The 18,070-nt window shown below is 46.8% G+C and overlaps 1 protein-coding gene across 1 annotated transcript in view; it reads right to left on the reverse strand.

The window, feature by feature from the left end:
- Nucleotides 1–1,503: 1,503 nt before the first annotated feature.
- SPG11 (SPG11 vesicle trafficking associated, spatacsin) overlaps nucleotides 1,504–18,070 on the reverse strand; it is a 162,486-nt gene continuing 145,919 nt past the window's right edge. Inside the window, exons 38-41 of the mRNA XM_089660972.1 lie at nucleotides 14,869–14,957; nucleotides 11,056–11,211; nucleotides 5,950–6,101; nucleotides 1,504–3,294 (exon numbers count right to left, since the gene is read on the reverse strand). Coding sequence (XP_089517098.1) covers nucleotides 3,114–3,294; nucleotides 5,950–6,101; nucleotides 11,056–11,211; nucleotides 14,869–14,957 — 578 coding nt within the window. The 3' untranslated portion in view covers nucleotides 1,504–3,113. The remainder of the gene's footprint in view (nucleotides 3,295–5,949; nucleotides 6,102–11,055; nucleotides 11,212–14,868; nucleotides 14,958–18,070) is intronic.

An 18,070-nucleotide genomic window follows, 5' to 3' on the forward strand; every position in this document is an offset into this window, starting at 1 on the left:
TGCGTTTATCAATGATGGACACACAAAGCGTGTCTCCGGAGTGAGCCTGCAAGAGTGCCACCACGGCAAGGGGCTTGCTATGGGGGCTCTCAACAGGGGGACGGAGCCAGGACCGCTGTGGGGAGACCTGAGAAGAGGATCAGGGCTGCTCTGTGCAATACCATTGCACAGAGCATGTAAGTATAACATGTTTGCAATTTTTTTTTTTAGATTTTTAAAGATTTTTTTTTTTTTTTTTTAGATTTTAAAAGATTTAATTTTTTTTTAGATTTTTTTTTTTTTTAAAGATTTTTAAAGATTTTTTTTTTTTTTAAATAATCACTTTAAGAAGGAATCAACTTTCACATTGAAGAGTTTCTTTTTCTCAACATAGGACAAGAGGTGAAAGAGATCTCCCCAATGTGGCGATTCGATGCGGTCTCACGTCACCTAAACATCTAAAGCAGAGTTGCTGCGTAATGAACCGATTTCACCAGCATGACTCGAGACGAGATCGAATATTATCATGAGCCAGAATCAAGAATGCAAATTAGCGGATTGGGATCATGTGATTGGATGGAGGGAGATGACAGGTCTCTGGATGACTACAGATACATTTAGCAACATTGTACTGAATTAAAAGAAAGAGCAAAATTGTATCTTCTCTCTACTCCGGGGTGGATTTACTGAAGGCAAATAGGCTGGGCACTTTGCAAGTGCAGTTGCACTCATTTTCCTCAGAGTTTAGTGAATATGGTGAAGCTTCATTTTGTAAAGAATACCCAATCAGGTGCAAGGAAAAAAAACAAAAAAAAACAGCATTTTTGCTAGCACATGATTGGATAATGGAACCTTGCAGAGCTTTATGACATTTACTAAGCACACGGGAAAATGAGTGCGACTGCACTTGCAAAGTTCACAGTCTACTTGCCTTCAAACCCTTCCCCCGCCAGGACTGTGCATGTCATGGACCTGAGAGCGGGGGTGGGGGTGGGGGGGGGTTATACACAATCTGCTGAGAGCAGCCACAGGGATTGTGTATAAAACAGATAGGTAGACTCCGGGTGGAAGCAGTAGGGTGGCTGTGCTGCTACCTGATTGCTTCCACAGCCCCCCGAATCGTGCTCCTGCCATATATTCGGGCCCCATTTCCCATCTGCAGGCCCGGGGGGCACCATAGCAGGTGGAGGGGAGAGAGGAGAGCAGATGAACGTCCAATCTCCTCCCCTTCTTTCTGCGACCTGAAAGGCGACGTGTGTGACGTCACCTCCAGGCCAACGCTGTCAACTTCTCATCACATCCGAGAAGAATGTAATGCATAGCGATCTGCACTGCAATCCATCCACTGGAGCCCAGAGGAGACATTGGGGGTCTTTTGGACCCCTGCATGTCTCATTAACCACTTCAAGTCCGGACACTTTCCCCCCCCTTCCAGTCCAGGCCAATCACACTTTGAATGACAATTGCGCGGTCATGCAACACTGTACCCATATGAATTTTTTAGCATTTTTTTGGAGACAGATAAAAGTTTATTTTGGTGGTATTTATTATGAAAAAATCCAAAAATGTCTTATAAAATTTTGCAAATAAATAATATTTCATCATAAATCTTCTCCAAAATTTATTCAGTTATCCTTTTAGTAAAAAAAATAAAAATAATCCAAATTAGTTTATAACCAAAAATTATAAGTTTTCAAATTTTTTTTTTTTATATTTTTAATTTATTTTTTTTATATTATTATTTATGTTTTGTTTTTTTTTACATACTGTCACTCTAGCAGTACAGTGTCACCCATAAAGGCTGTAAAATCAATCATTTCTCCTTCTCTCTGGCTGCATTCTTGCAGCCATTGAGAACTACAGTTTGAGTTGTGATTGGTCACAGCTTGTCACATGGTACAAGGCCCTGTACCATGTGACCTCTGTGATCATTCACAGATTTCACACGTAGTAAGCAATGATGTCAGAAGTGACATCTTGCTTACTACTCTGCATGTGATCACTGATTGGTCAATCGGTGATCACATGATCAGGACCTCTCACAGAGGTCCTGTACAATGATCGGTGTTCCATTGTGTCCGGAGGACACAGCGGGCACCGGAACGCGGCCCTGCGCGCTCTCAGGGAGCGCGCACAAGCAGGGGGCGGGGAGGACATTTATAAATGGCCACCCGACCCTGCACTGCCACCGTCCGGACGTTTATATGCAACAGCCAGACGGGAAGTGGTTAAAGAGAACCTGTCACCTAACAATCATCGCACTTTGTGTCCCCCGTGTGATGAGAAAAAAAAGTTAGTAAGAAAATTTTTTTTATTGCAAAAAATGAAACTTACACTCAAGCACATAACATCTCCCCCCCCCCCGAAAAAAAAAATATTTTAGGCTCACTCCCACATGTATGAACATAAACGCACACGTCAGGGAACCTACATGTGAAAACGTTGATTGCGATACACGTTACATATCGCCGCGCACGCCGGAGTGAGAGCGATAATTCTAGCACAAGACACCTCCTCTGGAACACCAAACTGATGACCTTTAGGGGCGCCACCTATAGCAAATATAGGGGACTGAAGTTTGCCGCCATCTCACAGGCGCACACAAATGTAAGGTTTGACGTGCTGGGTATCTATTTACTCGGCGCAATCTCGTCTTTTATATTTTACCAAACATTTGGGTAAATTATTGCGTTTCTTTGCCCTAAACTTTAGTGTATTTACTGAAATTTTGCATTTCCTAGACAAAGGGTAGGCAAGCTGAGAGCCGCCGAACTACAAGTTCCATCATGCCTCTGCAAGTCATAGCTGTAACATGTCAGTTTTGTAATCTTTGCAATGCCTCATGGGAAATGTAGTTGCACAACAGCTAGAGAGCCGCAGGTTGCCAACCCCTGACCTAGACCTTTGCGCTAATATTGTGTGCCATAAAAAAAAATTAGGAACTACCGCTATTTTATTCTCCGGGGTGCCGGCTTTCAGAAAATATTGTTTTGGGGGTTTTGTGTCATCTTCAGGCCTAAAAATGATTTTTTAAACATATGTGCAAAAAAAAAAAAAAAGCAAAAATGGCTCTGGCAGCAAAAGGGTTAATAATCCCCCAACATTGCTTTGATCGGAGCGGCTCCAGTTTTATATTACTGAGACAGCATATCGGTGAGACAACAGCGTGTCTGGGAGTCTCTCATCAGGACATCCGTGATCTCATAGAAATTGTTCTCGATGGCCAGATTGTATTGCAGGTTAATGTCCTTACAACAGGAGATGACACGTTTCAGGTTCTGCAGTCCAGTCCCTCCTGGGGGGTTCAGTTTACATCTGAAAAATGAAAAAAAAAACCCCAAATTAGATACACACCTGTGTGTCCAGAGATGAGCTTGTGCGTCCTCCGAACGCTTCTCTATCTGAACCCGCATAATCCAATGAGCTCTGAGCCGGGATATTCCCACCCTGCAGCCCGCCCCTTTATGTCCACTGAAGGGTGAGAATGACCCGGCCGCAGCAACTGGAGTTTGGGGAACACGTGAGCTCAGCTATAGTCCGGTGTCACGTTCTGGGCTCAGCTATAGTCTGGTGTCACGTTCTGGGCTCAGCTATAGTCTGGTGTCACGTTCTGGGCTCAGCTATAGTCCGGTGTCACGTTCTGGGCTCAGCTATAGTCCGGTGTCACGTTCCGGGCTCAGCTATAGTCTGGTGTCACGTTCTGGGCTCAGCTATAGTCCGGTGTCACGTTCCGGGCTCAGCTATAGTCCGGTGTCATGTTCTGGGCTCAGCTATAGTCCGGTGTCACGTTCTGGGCTCAGCTATAGTCTGGTGTCACGTTCTGGGCTCAGCTATATACCGTTGTCATGTTCTGGGCTCATCTATAGTCCAGTGTCACGTTCTGGGCTCACCTATAGTCCGGTGTCACGTTCTGGGCTCAGCTATAGTCCGGTGTCACGTTCTGGGCTCACCTATAGTCCGGTGTCACGTTCTGGGCTCAGCTATAGTCCGGTGTCACGTTCTGGGCTCAGCTATATACCGTTGTCATGTTCCGGGCTCATCTATAGTCCGGTGTTATGTTCTGGTCTTCAACCTCAGAGGAGAATCCCGCCATGGCTCTCTGTAAAGCCATGGATTCAGTGTGTGGAGAATGCACTGCTATATGGGAGGAATAGTGCCCCATCATTGGTGTCAGTGGGAGGAATAGTGCCCCATCATTGGTGTCAGTGGGAGGAATAGTGCCCCATCATTGGTGTCAGTGGAAGGAATAGTGCCCCATCATTGGTATCAGTGGGAGGAATAGTGCCCCCATCGTTGGTATCAGTGGGAGGAATAGTGCCCCATCATTGGTGTCAGTGGAAGGAATAGTGCCCCATCATTGGTGTCAGTGGGAGGAATAGTGCCCCATCATTGGTGTCAGTGGAAGGAATAGTGTCCCATCATTGGTGTCAGTGGGAGGAATAGTGCCACATCATTGGTGTCAGTGGGAGGAATAGTGCCCCATCATTGGTGTCAGTGGGAGGAATAGTGCCCCATCATTGGTGTCAGTGGGAGGAATAGTGCCCCATCATTGGTATCAGTGGGAGGAATAGTGCCCCATCATTGGTGTCAGTGGAATGAATAGTGCACCATCATTGGTGTCAGTGAGAGGAATAGTGCCCCATCATTGGTATCAGTGGAAGGAATAGTGCCCCATCATTGGTATTAGTGGGAGGAATAGTGCCCCATCATTGGTGTCAGTGAGAGGAATAGTGCCCCATCATTGGTGTCAGTGGAATGAATAGTGCACCATCATTGGTGTCAGTGAGAGGAATAGTGCCCCATCATTGGTGTCAGTGGGAGGAATAGTGCCCCATCATTGGTATCAGTGGGAGGAATAGTGCCCCATCATTGGTGTCAGTGAGAGGAATAGTGCCCCATCATTGGTATCAGTGGGAGGAATAGTGCCCCATCATTGGTGTCAGTGAGAGGAATAGTGCCCCATCATTGGTGTCAGTGGGAGGAATAGTGCCATTTCAAGGGTATCCATGTTCCATCACTTATATCAGTTGAAAGAATAGTGCCCCATCATTGGTGTCAGTGGGAGGAATAGTGCCCCATCATTGGTGTCAGTGGGAGGAATAGTGCCCCATCATTGGTGTCAGTGGAAGGAATAGTGCCCCATCATTGGTATCAGTGGGAGGAATAGTGCCCCGTCATAGGTGTCAGTGGGAGGAATAGTGCCCCGTCCTAGGTGTCAGTGGGAGGAATAGTGCCCCGTCATTGGTGTCAGTGGGAGGAATAGTGCCCCGTCATTGGTGACAGTGGAAGGAATAGTGCCCCATCATTGGTGTCAGTGGAAGGAATAGTGCCCCATCATTGGTGTCAGTGAGAGGAATAGTGCCCCATCATTGGTGTCAGTGGAATGAATAGTGCACCATCATTGGTGTCAGTGAGAGGAATAGTGCCCCATCATTGGTGTCAGTGGGAGGAATAGTGCCCCATCATTGGTGTCAGTGGGAGGAATAGTGTCCCATCATTGGTGTCAGTGGGAGGAATAGTGTCCCATCATTGGTGTCAGTGGGAGGAATAGTGTCCCATCATTGGTGTCAGTGGGAGGAATAGTGCTCCATCATTGGTATCAGTGGGAGGAATAGTGCCACATCATTGGTGTCAGTGGGAGGAATAGTGCCCCATCATTGGTGTCAGTGGGAGGAATAGTGCCCCATCATTGGTGTCAGTGGAAGGAATAGTGCTCCATCATTGGTATCAGTGGGAGGAACAGTGCCCCATCATTGGTGTCAGTGGGAGGAATAGTGCCCCATCATTGGTATCAGTGGGAGGAATAGTGCCCCATCATTGGTGTCAGTGGAAGGAATAGTGCCCCAAGGCCTGGATAGAGGAGAAGCGGCATTTTGATGATCACCACATTAGACCACAGCATTTTTGTTTTCAGTAATCATGCATCTACACGTTACCCTTCCCCCGATCATACACAGTTCTGTATCTTACTTGTTGGATATTTGCTCAAAGACTCCAGTGCTGAGCAACTGCCGCTGCTTCAGTTCCTCTAAATACTGGAAGTCGCCACCAACAATCACCTTCTGATACAGAACCTCCGCCCAGTCCGGCTGCACATCGTAGGCTTCGGTCACAATCACAGCCTAGAGGAGGAGACAGGAATTGCAGGAGCCATCAGGAAGGAACGCAGCGACTCCAAGATGGACTACAGAAATGATCGATTATATGAAACTCCGGATACAGTATTCTGTCTGCAATATTTTTGTACTTTTACATGTTTCCATTTCATAAGCACTTTTGAATGAGATAAAAGTGTAATTCCTCCATTTCTACAATGATGACATCATCACAGACCGATAACCTGGATAGAAAGCAAGCTAAAAAAGATTTTTTTTCCCCCCACAGCTTAACCCCTCCCCCTCCGGAGGATTCCCCCCCTCCCCCTCCAGAGGATTCCCCCCCCCTCCCCCTCCAGAGGATTTCCACCCCTCTCCCCCTCCAGAGGATTCCCCCTCTCCCCCTCCAGAGGATTCCCCCCCTCCCCCTTCAGAGGATTCCCCCCCTCCCCCTCCAGAGGATTTCCACCCCTCTCCCCCTCCAGAGGATTTCCACCCCTCTCCACCTCCAGAGGATTCCCTCCCTCCCACTCCAGAGAATTCCCCCGCCTCCCCCTCCCCCTCCAAAGAATTCCCCCCCCCCCTAGAGGATTTCCCCTCCCCCTCCAGAGGATAACCTCCCTCCCACTCCAGAGGATTCCCCCCCCCCCTAGAGGATTTCCCCTCCCCCTCCAGAGGATAACCTCCCTCCCACTCCAGAGGATTCCCCCCCCCCCCTAGAGGATTTCCCCTCCCCCTCCAGAGGATAACCTCCCTCCCACTCCAGAGGATTCCCTCCCCTCCCCCTCCAGAGGATTCCCTCCCTCCCACTCCAGAGGGTTCCCCCCCCCCTTTTCTGACCAGGCCATTTTTTGCGATACGGCGCTGCGTTGCTTTAACTGACAATTGCGCTGTCATGCAACGCTGCACCCAAATGAGATTTATGTCCTTTTTTCCCCACAAATAGAGCTTGCTTTCGGTGGTATTTGATCGCCGGTGTGTGTTTTATTATTTGCGCTATGAACAAAAAAAGACCGACAATTTTGAAAAAAACAACATTTTTGACTTTTTGCTATAAAACATTCAATAAAAAAAATTGAAAAAAATCAAGTTTCTTCATAAATTTGGGACAAAATGTATTCTGCTCCGTGTCTTTGCTAAGAAAAATCCCAATACGTGTAAATTAATTGGTTTACGGGAAAGTTACAGCGTTTACAAATGGCGGGATAGATACTGGGATTTTTGTTTTATTTTTTGCTACTAATAATGGCGGCGATCAGCGACTTATAGCGGGACTGCGGCAGACATTCTGACACTGGGGGGGGGGGAACTGACTAACTGCCACTGACATCCCCAGTGACACTAATAGTGATCAGTGATTAAAAAAAGTACTGACACTGTACTAATGGCACTGGGCAGGAAGGGGTTAACATGAGGGGCGATCAAAGGGTTAACTGTGTGCTGGGAGTGTTTTACTAGGGAGACATGCTGTGCAGAGATACAAAGCAGCATGTCCATACTGTTCCAATCCCCTCCATGGACACAGGTGTATACAATCAAGCCCCTAGGCATGCAGACGGCTTCTACAAACATTGGTGAAAGAATGGGTCGCTCTCAGGAGCTCAGTGACTCCAAGCGTGGTCCCGTGATAGGTGGCCACCTGGGCAATAAGTCCATCCGTGACATTTCCTGGCTACTAAATATTCCACGCTCAACTGTTAGTGGGATTATAACAAAGTGGAAGCAACTGGGAACAACAGCCACTCAGCCACCAAGTGGTAGGCCACGTCACATGACAGGGCGGGGTCAGCGCATGCTGAAGCGCACACCAGCTGGGCTAGCACCTACAGGAGGAGTTGTGCTGGGCGATCTCTACCTTGAGCTGGTGTGCTGCATAGATGAGAACAAAGGACGATCGATCAGCTGCACTCCAAACAATCCACTTTATTCAACCAAGATAAAACCAATACAGACAGTGGAAGTACAGCTGGGGGAGGGGGAGGGGCTGGCAGGTTTAACGCGTTTCACGCTAAAGACAGCGCTTATTCATTACCCCTTGTTTGGAGTGCAGCTGATCGGACGTCCTTTGTTTCACCCCTGCTGACCCGTGCTGAGAAGAGCGATCTGGTTGTTTCTTCTCCCTTAACAAGCAGGGAGAAAAAACAGCCAGAACATTAAGTAAAAACAACACACATTGCACTTGTTAGGTACACAGGTAACCCCTTGATGTTAACCCCTTCCCAGCCAGTGTCATTAGTACAGCAAACAGTATTATAACTGATCACTGTATTAGTGTCACTAGTGTCAGATAGGAGCCCTCCCAGCCAGTGTCTGTTAGCGCCAGATTGTCCACCACACTATCACAGTCCCATTATAGGTCACTGATCACCGCCATTACCAGTATAACGTATATAGCTGTGTAAATTCCAGTGTATACCCACATGGAAGAAAAATATATTTGAAATATATTTTTAAAATATTCTACACAAATATATTGCCATATGTTTGAAATACTACAATTCTGGCCGTATTCAATATATTTCACTTAAAAAAAAAAAAAAAAAGAAATATATATATATATATATATATACACACACATACTGCATGTTGAAATGCGTTATTACAAATTATATGACAAATCTTTTTAAAAATACATTTCAAATATACTGCATGTCTTTCAAAATACAAATCTACATTTTTGGAACGCATTTACAAATATACGTTGAAATTACTTTTTTATATGTTAAAAATAAACCTGAAGAATATATTTTAAAAAAAGTAATTTCAACACATATTTGTAAATGCGTTCCAAAAATGTAGATTTGTATTTTGAAAGACATACAGTATATTTGAAATGTATTTTTAAAAATATTTGTCATATATTTTGTAATAAAAATGCATTTCAACGTGCAATATATATATATATATATATATATATATATATATATATATAGTGAAATAAATTGAATACGGCCAAAATTGTAGTATTTCAAATCAATGCAATATATTTGGGAAGAATATTTAAAAATATTTTAAAAATATATTTCAAATACATTTTTCTTCCATATAGGTACCATAGTTAGTAGACGCTATAACCTTCACACAAACCAATCAATTTAAACTTTTTTTTTTTACCAAAGACATAGTTAAAGTGGTACTTAAGTCTCCAGGTTTATTACCTTCATGCATGAAGGTAAAAAACCTTTTGCTGTGTAGCAGGACCCCCAGCCCTCCTAATATCTGAGCCGTATCCTGATCCAGCGATGTGCACAGGAGCCATGGTTCTTCGGGGTCTCTCACTCCTGATTGGCTGAGGCGGCAGCAGAAGGGAGGTGGCGGGGCCGAGCCGCAGCTCTGTGTGTGAATGGGCACACGGAGCAGTGGCTCGGGAGCATGCCTGCTCAGGTTTCCCCATATCAAGCTGCTTGCTATGGGGGCACCCGACAGGAGGGAGGGGCCAGGAGCGCCCATGGGGGCCCTGAGAAGAGGAGGATCCGGGCTGCACTGTGCAAAACCACTGCACACAGCAGGTAGGTAGGACAGGTTTTTAAAAAAACAAAACAAAAAAACCCCAAGACTTTAGAATTACCTTAATCTGGTTGAAAAAAGACATAAATCCATCCAGATCAATCAACAAAAAAAAAAAAAAACCCAAAACACACAAATAGAAAACCTCCATATACACCATCCTATATGCACAGTTGATCCAGAGGAAGGAACCCCCCCCCCTCCAAGACATGTAGCAGAATATATTTTGGCCTAAATGTATCGCGAAAACCTTCTAAAGGTCAAGCGGTTAAAGCGGAGTTCCACTCTCCTGTCAAAAAATAAAAGTCAGCAGCTACAAAAACTGTAGCTGCTGACTTTTAAAAAACAGCCACTTACCTGTCCCTCGGTCCCGTGGTGTGTCCCCCGCAGCCCGTTTCACCAGCTGTCCTGTATTCCAGGAGGCCGGTATCTTCAGTGTGGGCACCCGGCTGTGACAGCTTGCGGCTTCACAGCCGGGTATCTACTGAGCATGTGCGAGAAGCGCTGCACTTCCTGAATGGTCCTGTAGTCTTCTGGGACCTGTCACGTGTCCCACAAGACTTCAGGGACGGAGGGAGGACACCTTCCGTTTCCAAACGACTAGGCGATCGGACCGGAAGTGGGAGCGGGTACCTGTCAAATTTGGGTATCCGCTCCCCCCCCTGCCCCCCAAAGGTGCCAATCCTTAATGGGGAGCAGGGGAGCAGTCCTTAAAGCGGAACTTCCCCTTTTGGGTGGAGCTCCGCTTTAAGTGAGAATCAGGGCAACAGCCCCAGAACATGCATTTTTAAAAAATAAGACATCAATGGCAGCTCCGATATGATCTCCTCAATCATATATGACAAGGGTGTCAAACTCCATTTCATGGCGGGCCGTATCGGCATTATGGCTGCCCTCAAAGGGCCGGTTGTATCTGTAAGATTAGATGTCCGGTGCACTCCCCCACCCCCCATTACATCAGACGTCAAGAATCCCACACCCTCCCTCACATCACTGTGCACGGCGTTTAAGGGAAGAGCTAGAAAACAGAAAGTGCCAGGTCTGGAGGAGGACCGGAGGAGGAGTGGAGTCTGTTACCGGAGTCTGCTGAACACTGAGACCAGGGGAAGTAGAGATGAGGGGGTGCTGCAGCTGCACTGAGGGGTGCTGCAGCTGCACTGAGAGGTGCAGGATATGGCAGAGGAGTTCTATTCTCTGACTGCTGAGACAAGGTGGGGGAATAGACAAGGGGGTACCTGCAGGAGAGGTGCAAGGGCCACATGAAATGGCCTGGAGGGCCTTGTGTTTGACACAGAACTGCATGGAAATGGATCACGCTGCGGGGCAATGGCTGCATACGGAGCTTTCCTTTTTCTAAGCAATGTGCTCTGTATATTTTTCAGAATGTGCAGACAATTCACCTGAAAATACACACTTCAGTGAATATCCTGAGGTACGGATGCAAAGAAAGTCTAAGCTCCTCAGCAGCACCTACCTGGTAGAATCGCGGCAGTGCCATGATGGCCTCCATTAAGCTCTCTCGATCCAAATTGATGAGCCTAGTTTTGTGACCGCTCTTCAACAGGTGAAGCTGCAGAGTCAGAAGACGGGTCAGGCGGGCGCATCGCAGGGACTGACGGACGCAGGAATCCTACATAAATACAGGACAGGCAGAATGAAGGCAACACAAACAGTTCACTGCAAGCACCAAGGTGAAAGTAGCTTTATTAGCACTGCGACAGGTCGGCCCGTACAGGCTTTCTGCTCGCGGACCCAGAAGGGTCATTGGATGCAGCACAAGACGATCAGCGGGTCCTATCAATGATTTATGGCTGATTGGCTCAGCGAATGACAGAAGAGAGCTCTGTGTTGGCAAACCGCACAGAGCTCTCTTCATATAGCAGCGAAGTGGCGTTTTTTTTTTTTTATTAGGGAGTAAAAACAGGCACATTGCCTAATAAAACACAGTAAACATAGTTAGGCACACATTTAACCTCTTGATCACCATACATCTTAACCCCTGCCCAGCCTGATCACCATTTTAGTGCCACTGGGGATGTCAGCGGCAGTTAGTCAGTTCGTGTCAGATAGCCCGCCGCACTATCACAGTCCCTTTATAAGTTGCTGATTGCCGCCATTACTAGTTTGTAGACACTTTCACACAAACCAATTAACTGGTTCCCACCCGGCCAATAGCAAAATGACGGGCGGACAGGACTTTTCATATGACGTCCTCCCGGACTGCCGCCACACTGCGGTGAGATCTGACACAGGTTGTGTCCATTAGACAATGGCAAATCACAGCAGGTCAAATGACAATTGTAAACAATAGATGGCTTTATTTCATACCATCCATTGTATACAATTGTGCAGCTAGCTGTGATTGGTCACAGTGATCACATGGTACAGGTCGGGCCAATCACAGCCCATCTGTGTCATGTGATTAGCTGTGGCCAATTGCAGCTAGTGACAACATAAAACACTGAATGATATAATTTCATGCCGTTAAATTCACTGCTACTGATCGCTTCCCTAGAGTAGTACAATGTTACTATGGCAACATTATATTACTCTGATCACAGTGTTTTATAAAAAAAATGGAAGGACACAGTGGGCACCGGATCGCGGTGCTGCGCGCTCCCAGGGAGCGCGCACAGTCCAAAATGGTGGGTGCCGTTTATGAATGGCAACCCGCCCCTGGACTGCCACCGTTCAGCCGTTTATATACAGCGACTGGACGGCAAGTGGTTAAGTGAAAAAAAAATGATACAAATGTAAATTGTGTACAGCGCCGCATGACCGTGCAATTGCCAGTAAAATAGAGCAGTACTGAATAGCAAACAGTGGCCTGGTCATGAAGGGGGTAAAACCTTCCACAGCTCAAGTGGATGAGAAAGAGTTTGTTCTGCGCACTTGGTGTTTTAAATCATCAACCTGCTATTCTTGGAGACCCTCTGATGTGACCCCAAGCAAATGGCCGCACGTTACATTCAATTTGCATGGGACCTCATTCATAAAAATATAATAGGAACATATTTATCATTATTACTTAAGGAGTATAACCAAAGCTTTTCTGGCCATACCTCTTTGGTGGGTCACATGTGGCTATTGCCCACTTTCAGCTTGACGTGGCAGAGTTGCTCCAGTCTCTGGGAAGGATCCCGACAATATTGTCAGGAAGCACCTAGTTGCTTAACCATTTCCAGTCCGGACACTTTCACCCCCTTCCAGTCCGGACACTTTCACCCCCCTTCCAGTCCGGACACTTTCACCCCCCTTCCAGTCCAGACACTTTCACCCCCCTTCCAGTCCAGACACTTTCCCCCCTTCCAGTCTGGACACTTTCCCCCCCTTCCAGTCCGTACACTTTCCCCCCTTCCAGTCCAGACAGTTTCCCCCCTTCCAGTCCAGACACTTTCCCCCCTTCCAGTCCAGACACTTTCCCCCCTTCCAGTCCAGACACTTTCCCCCCTTCCAGTCCGGACACTTTCCCCCCCTTCCAGTCCAGACACTTTCCCCCCCTTCCAGTCCGGACACTTTCACCCCCTTCCAGTCTGGACACTTTCCCCCCCTTCCAGTCCGGACACTTTCCCCCCCTTCCAGTCCGGACACTTTCACCCCCTTCCAGTCCAGACACTTTCCCCCCCTTCCAGTCCGGACACTTTCACCCCCTTCCAGTCCGGACACTTTCACCCCCTTCCAGTCCGGACACTTTCCCCCCTTCCAGTCCGGACACTTTCCCCCCCTTCCAATCCAGGCCAATTTTCAGCTTTCAGCGATATCACACTTTGAATGACAATTGCGCGGTCATGCAACACTGTACCCATATGAATTTTTTTTAGCATTTCTTTGAGACAGATAAAGCTTTATTTTGGTGGTATTTATTTACCGCTGGGATTTTTATTTTTTTTGCTATGTAAATGAAAAAGTCCAAAAAATTTAAAAAAAAAAGTGTTTATCTTATAAAATTTTGCAAATAAATAATATTTCATCATAAATCTTGGCCAAAATTTATTACGTTATCTTTTTAGTAAAAAAAAAAAATAACCCAAATTTGTTTATAACCAAAATTTAATTTTTTTTTTTATATTATGTTTTTTTTTATTTTTTTTTTTACATACTGTCACCCTAGCAGTACAGTCACCATGGTGACACTGTACTACTTGTGGGGGGTGATGAAGATTTTTTTTTTTACACCGATTGCTTTTACACCCATAAATGCTGTAAAAGCAATCATTTCTCCTTCTCTCTGGCTGCATTCTTGCAGCCATTGAGAACTACTGTGTGAGCTGTGATTGGTCACAGCTTGTCACATGGTACAAGGCTGTTGTGAATGGCCCTGTACCATGTGATCTCTGTGATCATTCACAGATTTCACATGTAGTAAGCAATGATGTCAGAAGTGACATCTTGCTTACTACTCTGCATGTGATCACTGATTGGCTAATCAGTGATCACATGATCGGGACCTCACACAGAGGTCCCGTACGACGATCGGTGTTCCACTGTGTCCGGAGGACACAGCGGGCACCGGATCGTGGTGCTGCGCGCTCCCAGGGAGCGCCCACAAGCAGGGTGAGGGGAGGCCGTTTATAAACAGCCACCTGACCCTGCACTGCCACCGTCCGGCCATTTGTATACAACGGCCGGACAGGAAGTGGTTAATTGACAGTTTGCTTTGCCTCTTAGCAAGTGGCTGACAGCCAGAGCTAGCTGTTTCTGCCCCCTCCTCTGCCCAGGAGGAGAGCGGCCCATTTGGAGGGCAAGTCAACACCATGAACCCCTTGTTGTGTTCCTTAACCACTTCCCGTCCGGCTGGGAGCAGTGCCGAAGCGGGTGGGCATAGATAAACGGCGTTCACTGCCTGGGAGCGCGACGCACCGCCTGTCAGTCGTGGTAAAGTGATGGCTGATTGGTGTAGGAGGAGTCTGTAAGTAAATGCAATGTCCAGTCCTAACTCAATCGAGTGGCTGACCGGAAAACTCTGCATCGGTCCTGGAATGCTGCAGTCAGGAGGAGATCGGTCCTGGAATGCTGCAGTCAGGAGGAGATCGGTCCTGGAATGCTGCAGTCAGGAGGAGATCGGTCCTGGAATGCTGCAGTCAGGAGGAGATCGGTCCTGGAATGCTGCAGTCAGGAGGAGATCGGTCCTGGAATGCTGCAGTCAGGAGGAGATCGGTCCTGGAATGCTGCAGTCAGGAGGAGATCGGTCCTGGAATGCTGCAGTCAGGAGGAGATCGGTCCTGGAATGCTGCAGTCAGGAGGAGATCGGTCCTGGAATGCTGCAGTCAGGAGGAGATCGGTTTACCTTTGAATAACTCTCAGCAGCATCGATGAGGAGAGTCAGTGCCTTCATAATGGACGACTTCAGCTCTTCCAGTTCAGACATCCAGTGTTCTGCACACAGACAACGTCTCAGTAAATATTCAGAGAACACATTATTTATTTATTTATTTCAGGTACTTATATCACATCATATATATATATTGTACATTCACATCAGTCCCCGCCCCCGAGGAGCGTACAATCTAAAGTCCCTAACTCACATTCATACATACACATACTAGGGACAATTTAGACAGGAGACAATTCACCAACAAGCATGTCTTTGGAGTGTGGGAGGAAACCAGAGTACCTGGAGGAAGCCCACACAGGCACAGGGAGGACATGCAGACTACAGGCAGGTGGTGCCATCGATTCGAACCGACGACTCCAGTGCTGCTAGGTGGAAGTGCTAACCATTTAGCCCATACTTTTGTCATTTATTTATAGCGGAGCTCCACCCAAAAGGGGAAGTTCCGCTTTAAGGACTGCTCCCCATTAACGATTGGTACTTTTGGGGGGCGGGGGCCCGGGTGGGAGCGGGTACCCGAATTTGACAGGTACCCGCTCCCACTTTCAGTCTGATTTTCTGAAGGCGGACACCCTGGAGAATAAAATAGCGGTGGTTCCAATTTTTTTTGGCACACGATATTACTGCAAAGGTCTAGACCAGGGGTAGGCAACCTGCGGCTCTCTAGCTGTTGTGGAGCTACATTTCCCATGAGGCATTGCAACGTTACAAAACTGACAGTTACAGCTATGACTTGCAGAGGCATGATGGAACTTGTAGTCCTGCAACAGCTGGAGAGCCGCAGGTTGCCTACCCCTGACCTAGGCAATCGGAAGCGGAAGGTGTCCTCCCTTCCTGTAGTCTTTTGGGACACATGAGAGGTCACAGAAGACTACAGGACCATTCATGAAACGCAGCGCTTCTTGCGCATGCGCAGTGGGTACCCGGCTGTGAAGCCGCAAGCTGTCACAGCCGGGTACCCACACTGAAGATGCCGGCCTCCAGGAATCCAGGACGGCCAGTAAAACGAGCTGCGGGGGACACACCACAGGAACGAGGGACAGGTAAGTAGCTGTTTTTTTAAAAGTCAGCAGCTACAGTTTTTGTAGTTGCTGACTTTTATTTTTTTGACAGGTTGAGTGGAACTCCGCTTTAACCCCTTTCCACCAAAGGTTAACCTCTTCATGCCAGCCGCACACAAATGTGCGGCTTCCCGAGATCTGGGCCTAAACCGGGTGTCAGCAACCCGCGGCTCCGGAGCCGCATGCGGCTCTTTTTCACCTTTCCTGCGGCTCCGGAGCACACTGCCCACCAGGTGACAGGCAATAGGGTCGGCAAGCCGCGGCTCTTTTAATGCAGCTCTTCTGTGTGCCGGGCGCCCGCTGGCAAACATTGGCTGTCAGGATGTAGGCGGGGCAGCCCGGATGTAGGCGGGGCAGCGTGACGAACTCCTCTCCTCTCACAGTCCGCCCTGAAGACCAGAACGGCGCGGGAACCCAGCGAGAGGAACGCGCGGAGCAAAGGTAAGTGAATTCACACAATATGGGGAATGAATTACTATAGGGGGGATGAATTACTATAGGGGGGATGAATTACTATAGGGGGGATGAATTACTATATGGGGGATGAATTACTATATGGGGGATGAATTACTATATGGGGGATGAATTACTATATGGGGGATGAATTACTATAGGGGGGATGAATTACTATATGGGGGATGAATTACTATATGGGGGATGAATTACTATGGGGGATGAATTACTATATGGGGGATGAATTACTATAGGGGGGATGAATTACTATAGGGGGGATGAATTACTATGGGGGATGAATTACTATATGGGGGATGAATTACTATGGGGGATGAATTACTATATGGGGGATGAATTACTATATGGGGGATGTATTTTCAGTTTTAAAAATGTTTCTCTCAAAATAAATTTCAATCGTGGTTTTGGCGAGATTTGGCTCAGTCGAAAAAAAAGGTTGCCCACCACTGACCTAAGGCTATGATTGTGATTATGACGATACACTGTGGCCCTGATTAACGCTTTGCTTACTGGGCCCTTAAACCCCCTTCATGACCAGAGCGTTTTTTGCAATATATGCAGTGTCGGATTTGTTTTAAATGTTGCAATGGTTTTGCGGCTCCCAGTCTTTTTTTCCCTCTCGGAAACGGGTCCAAGTGGCTCTTTATGTCTTAAAGGTTGCAGACCCCTGGCCTAAACGCTGAGCGGCCGCACATTTGCTCTCTACTAGAAAAAAACATGTGCTGAGAGCGCTCCCAGCACACATGTCCGGTACTCACGGAAAGGTACCGGTCTCCTCTTTCGATCGGGACCTTTCCCGATCATGTAACCACCGTGACAACAGCTGTCACATGATCCCTAAACCCCGCCCCGCTCGTCCCACCTCCCAGCTTCTGAAACTCTTAAAGGGCCGAGAGGCGCCAGCGTGAAGGGGTTAAAACAAATGTTAATGCCTAAGCACAATTCTGCAACTTTGGCATGTGTTAGTAAAACCTTCCATGTCATCACAACTACTTTGTCGGTTTCCAATGTCTGATCCACTTCCCCCTGCTGCTGGAGTGATGAAGAAATGCTTTACTCTTCGTGTTTTATGAACGATCTACAGAGAAAATTACTGCAGATAAACAGGTACAACTAATGTAGGAGGATTTGTTTCATCTCTGTGTATCACCTGAAGCCAGTCTCTTCACTGTTTATATGGCAATCACTTTAACCCTTCACTGCTAGAGCAAATTTTTGGTATTTTTTTTTTTTTGCATGTTTAAAAAAATTATTTTATGTCTTAAAAACCCCAAACATTATATATTTTCTGAAAGCAAAGAAACTGGAGAATAAAATGGTGGTAGTTCGCAACTTTTTTATATCACACGATAATCATGCAATAGTTATTTAATTGCAAATTCCAGTAAAAAATACACTTCATTTCAAAAAAGTTAGTCTTAGGGTACACAAATGGAATATATAACCCCCCCCCCTCGAGTAAATAGATACCCAACATGTCAAGATTTAAAATTTTGTGTGTCTGCAAGAGGACAGCAATAAACATCAGTATCCTACAGTCAGGTCCATAAATATTGGGACATGGACACAATTCTAACATTTTTGGCTCTATACACCACCACAATGGATTTGAAATGAAACAAACA

The sequence above is a fragment of the Staurois parvus genome, unplaced genomic scaffold (assembly GCF_062004578.1).
Source record: "Staurois parvus isolate SC_StPar_1 unplaced genomic scaffold, SC_StPar_1.0 ptg001298l, whole genome shotgun sequence".
Lineage (NCBI taxonomy): Eukaryota > Metazoa > Chordata > Amphibia > Anura > Ranidae > Staurois > Staurois parvus.